At 34.7% G+C, this 5,194-nt stretch overlaps 1 protein-coding gene across 1 annotated transcript; it reads right to left on the minus strand.

Annotated features, from left to right (window-relative positions):
• Positions 1–4,825, minus strand: LOC101510372 (beta-glucuronosyltransferase GlcAT14A). Its single transcript, XM_004497685.4, has 4 exons — positions 4,106–4,825; positions 3,926–4,001; positions 3,344–3,459; positions 1–861 (listed from the first exon to the last, which is right to left on the minus strand). Exons 1-4 carry the CDS (start codon positions 4,698–4,700, stop codon positions 356–358), a joined length of 1,293 nt encoding a protein of 430 aa, XP_004497742.1. The 5' UTR covers positions 4,701–4,825; the 3' UTR covers positions 1–355.
• Positions 4,826–5,194: the final 369 nt, after the last annotated feature.

Raw genomic sequence — 5,194 nt, forward strand, 5'->3', positions numbered from 1 at the left:
TGCTAGTATCAATAATCTTAATTGGTGGTATACCTTAAAAGAATTCCCACACAGAGTGTGTTCTACAACTTTTTAAAAGCAAACATAGCTCTAACACAACAGACAGCAACCAAATCTGAACAAATGGACATCCACAATTCCACATTAAATTACAAAAACACCCATCAGAATTAGCAAAATTTAGCTTGTCCTAACATAATTAATACTCATACCTAACTTGGAGTCCATACCCCGACTTAGCTAAAAGATTTCAACTAAATAAACTATAAACTCCAATCAGTTGATTCTTATAGTTCTTAAAGTGGGATTTCTATTCTATTACATTGTGTGACATCAAGCTAGAGAAAGATCATTCTTATATACACTGATGAGACCGAAAAGTGCCATTCAACAGCAATTCAACGATTGCTTTCTCGAGCCGTTGAGAGCCTGTACCAGGTCTCAAGATACTTGCATCGCCCCAAGTTAAACATGTGTTGTTCCCAGGCTCGCCTAAGCACCATCCACCAGGAACAACTGATCCAGGACTTCGATCCAAAATTTTTTGGTCGATGAGATCAAGTACGGGATCATCTGGCTCAAATTTTCGAGCGAAGGCAGCTCCACTATGAAGCATGTTGTCAAAATCCGTTGAATTGAGTGATCGAAGATCGTTTCTATGGCTGTCATAAATAGAGTATAACAAGTCCTGATTTATGACTGTCCGGTTAAATTGGCGAGAATTGCAGAGAACTGTAGGGAAATAACTGGACAGGGATGAAGGTGTGTTTGAGAAATACATCAGTAGAATCCTTGGGAGGTTGTCTACTCCCAAAATGCAAAACTCCATAAAATTACGACTTAAAATAGAAAACGATGAACCTGCACAAGAAATTAATTACTCAGTTAAAATCATCTTGTAAACAAGCACTTACAAAAAAAGAAAGTAAAAGAATCTTGCAACTATATAAAAAATTTCAATACGAGCTTCTTCTGTAAGTTAAAATTAGATTCTGCATCTCAAATTTTCAGAAGTTCTCTTTTAATTGAGATTGAGAAACTCCTGTTAGCTAGAAGCTTATCCAAACAGGACCTAAGTAAAGATTTGCTTAACATTTTAGATGACAAAAAGAAATTTCATCGATGAGAATAAAAAAAACATAATCGAAGACTATTGATAAGCTTTAAGGGCGTGCACAGCTCTATGAACATATGATATAGTAATGAATACAATGAAAAATAAAATACATGTAAACCAACTCCAGTTGGTGGAAAAAAAATCCTTCATTTTGAATGTATTACATAGTATTCTATGGCTTGGATTTAAAAGAGTGTGATACCAAACTTTGGGAGCTTTACCCCATTTGTGCCATGTTTTTAAAAACCATTTCAAACTATTATTGCAAGTGAAAAGTGAAAACTTTTTTATCATACAATGATACAGCGCTTTCTGTTTACTGATATATTGCAACAAAATTTGTTATCCATTTGTCATGGAAATAACAGAATATTTATGATAATTGTCGCTTTTTTGATATAATGATTAAATTCCAAATTTTTATTTGCTGTGGAATCAACGACAAATCACATGGAATTGGTCACTATACTAGGGGGAAAGACATGACCGCAGTTCACGATTCAAGTACTGTTGAAAGTACTAAAGGACCCAGGAAATTACTACCTGTAAAAGTGCATATATAAATATATTTAAATCCTTAATGAGTATTTAACTATCCTATCAATTCTCTTCAAATTAAAAATCTAGTTAATTATAGAGATTCCTATTTTTCATACGGGTCAAATGCCTCATGTAGCCCAATTAGCTTCGTAAGTACACTAGCACGTGGCTAAAATAGCTACAAAGAAATTTCCTTGCACATATATGCTATAGTACTCTATCTCATAGCACCAACACACACCATAACCAGTCTGTTGCCTATGATTTTAAAAGAATCTATTGAATTTACTTTTTGTTGATAAATAAATCGCTCCATACACAGTCCTGTATTTATTTTCAACCTACTATGCTTCTAGAAGTAATTTCTTTCTTTTCTTTGCCCTCCAAAAGAATAAAATAAAATTTAAACCACAACAATCTAGGCTTAGAGCAATTATTTCACCCTTGATCAACAAACAGGTTTGATAATAGCAAAGCACCTCTAATACTTCTAAATGGGAAAAATAGGTTGAGGCAAGGCGCCATTCAAGTAGAGATATTAAGCACAATTCTTGAATAACTGTATACCTAACTCAGCAACTAGACAAAGAAGGTTTAATCTTAGACAGAACTACTCTTGTCTCATTTCTCTAACCATGGATAATATTTTAGTAATTAGTATATTAAACAAAAACAAGATTTATTTCTAATTAATCCATGACAAAATGGGGTACTAAGGAATATATGAATCAACGCCCCGACTCCAAGCATTACCCGGCCTTGCACACTATTGCCAATCTGAGCAACGACAGGCACAAACCAGTCTTCATGAAAAAATGAAAAACCCCGCGAAAATTAACGAGTACATCTGACTAAGGTTACCTCACTCATCATGTGCCAACAATATTAGCTTCACGTCTAAAAGATGGTTCAAATTAAAATTAATCTTAAATGTCAGTTCTAGTATTAACAATAGGTTACTCCAGTACAACCTGTTAGTGTTAGGGCACCAACCACATGCCTGGGATCGTTCGTCAACGAATGCAGTTGTCCACCGATTGTCTCTAGGTTACCACACAGGCTACTCGCCAATAGCCCTTGGACACCAAGGGATGACCACTAAGTGGCATTATTGACCAAGAAGGAATTTTGATTCATGGATTTGAGGGAAAGACCAATATTATAATTTGGAGCTCTTGAACAAGTTGAGCAAACATAGTTACTACGTAAAATGATTTGGATGTTCTCCTCTTCATTAAGACATTAATTCATTTTCACTAAGAGGGAGAGAGAGATGATCTGCAGCACAGGACGCACGAAATCCTATGTAGGCCTAAGAATCCTGAGTAGGAATTATTTGTTCTCTCTTTTGACATTCATGATTAAAATTTGGCCAATCAAACCACTAGCAGATTCTTTATTTAAAGACTACATGGTATATGAGACTAATTTTCTTCTAAGTAGCTGTTCAAAATCTCTCAAAAGTCGAGACTCAATTTTCACGATATATCAGATATTAGGAAATTACTCTATTGCAATTTTTTCATTTATGTATCAAGTGCAAATTTTTGAATCAAGCACAACTACTGAGTATATGTTATATGTGTCTTGCAATTGAACACTCTAATAAGATGGAACTCTCTATAATCAAATAAAAGTGAGAAACAAAAAGTATCTCAGATACATTTCAAGGAGAGCTAACCACACCTGTAAACAAGCGGTAAGCACTAGGGAGATCCCTTTTTTGAGTAGCATAAAACATATCAGTCCCTTCAGAAAGATACAAACCGGGATCAACAATAATTGGTTTCAACTTCCTCAACCTAAGGCATCAAAACATGGAAATTGAGTATCACCTCCACAGTCAATAAACACTTAACTAATCAGATTCCCTATGCAAAAACATAAAATTAGCTCCTCAAAGTGAGTAGATAGGAAAGGAAAAATCAAGCATTAATATCACATTAACCATATTACTCATTATGTACTCTAAAGCGAGTTACTAACTTTAGATTAGCTAAGTATGTAAAATTAGCAATTTCAGAAAAAAAAAAGATCAGCTAATTATGAAACATACACACGAACATCACAAACATCAGACAAGACACTAATATGTAAACATTGTTAATAATTTGATAAAATAGAAGTGATTGAATGTAATCACATGTGTTACTATCAGTGTCTGACACGCATTCAATCTGAAGTGTAGGACTACATAGTTAGCAAAATCCTAAAACCTTGACGAATATAAGAAAAAGGAAGAAAAATAGAAAAGAACATTGAACTTACTCTTTCCACCCAATATAGCTTGAATGGTTAACAAAGTTCATATCTTTAGGCAAAAACGACATGATATGGAGAAGATCTGAAAAACCCACAAAAGATTTCAAAATCAAATCAAAAAACACAATTTTGTAAAACCAAATAACAAAAACCACAAAAACAAAACAAAAAACCACCATACCATACCATCTTGAGTAACGAGAGGGTAAGAATCAGCACTAAGGCTAACAAACCAATCCCATTTCACAGACAAACGAAGAAAAATAGAAGCAGCATGAAGGGTAAACGAAACAGGAGAAGACCCTTTCGTGTAAACAAAATCAGGTTTCCCCATAACATGAACATTCTGAGCAGCTTTAAAAACGCGATTTTTCTGAACAACAAGAGCCAAATTCTCACGATCTGAATGCGACGCAGAAGGGTCAAGGTGAAGAAGGTAGTGATTAAGTGGGTGATAAGTCGCAGAGAGTAACCTAAGGATCCGACCCGAATCACCCTTTGACCCGGAAATGAGGTACGCTATGGAGGGCGGCGGCGGGGTTGTTTTGTCTTGGTCGTAGATGATGCGGTGGGTTTGGTGGGTCGGGTAGAGAAACGGGTCGGGTCGAGTGTGAGTTGGGGAAGGGGTAGAAGAGGTTAGAGAAAGGATTAAGAGGATTGAGAAGAGAGAGAGGATTAAGAGAGTGTAGATGATGGGTTTTGGTTTTGGGTCTTTGAATAAGGATGGTGTTGATGAGAGGAATGAAAGTGAAGATGAAAGCCATTGTGTTGGGTTTTGCATTTTTTGGTGATGCTTTTTGTTTTATTTTCGCTTGTTTCTATTGTGATCTCGTTCTCATCACTATGTTTGTGTTCGGTTCGGTGTTTTGATGTCTGTCTCTAGTTTCCGGCGTCGTTGTAAATAAATATTATACTAAATGTTTTCAGGTTAATTACTTTAAAGAGTAGTGCTGGTTTGAACAATGATTTGTCCACGTATTATTCTTCTTTTACTTACAAACATCATAACAATCACTATTTTTCTTAATTTAATGGGGTAATCAACAAGAGATTATTACATGTTTATAAACCACAAAATACGACATACAGCTGTAATTTTTTCTATATTGTTCCATCAAAGTGCAATATTTAACGGTTATTTATAAGTTGTGATTAAATGTGTAAATTAGAAGAATCTCATTAAATATAGGTTTGATTTGATTTGAAAATTTGAAGTCCAGTCTAATTGTCATTTAGTATTATTTTGAAATCTTTATATAATATTATAACTAAATA

The sequence above is a fragment of the Cicer arietinum genome, chromosome 4 (assembly GCF_000331145.2).
Source record: "Cicer arietinum cultivar CDC Frontier isolate Library 1 chromosome 4, Cicar.CDCFrontier_v2.0, whole genome shotgun sequence".
In the NCBI taxonomy this organism is placed as follows: domain Eukaryota; kingdom Viridiplantae; phylum Streptophyta; class Magnoliopsida; order Fabales; family Fabaceae; genus Cicer; species Cicer arietinum.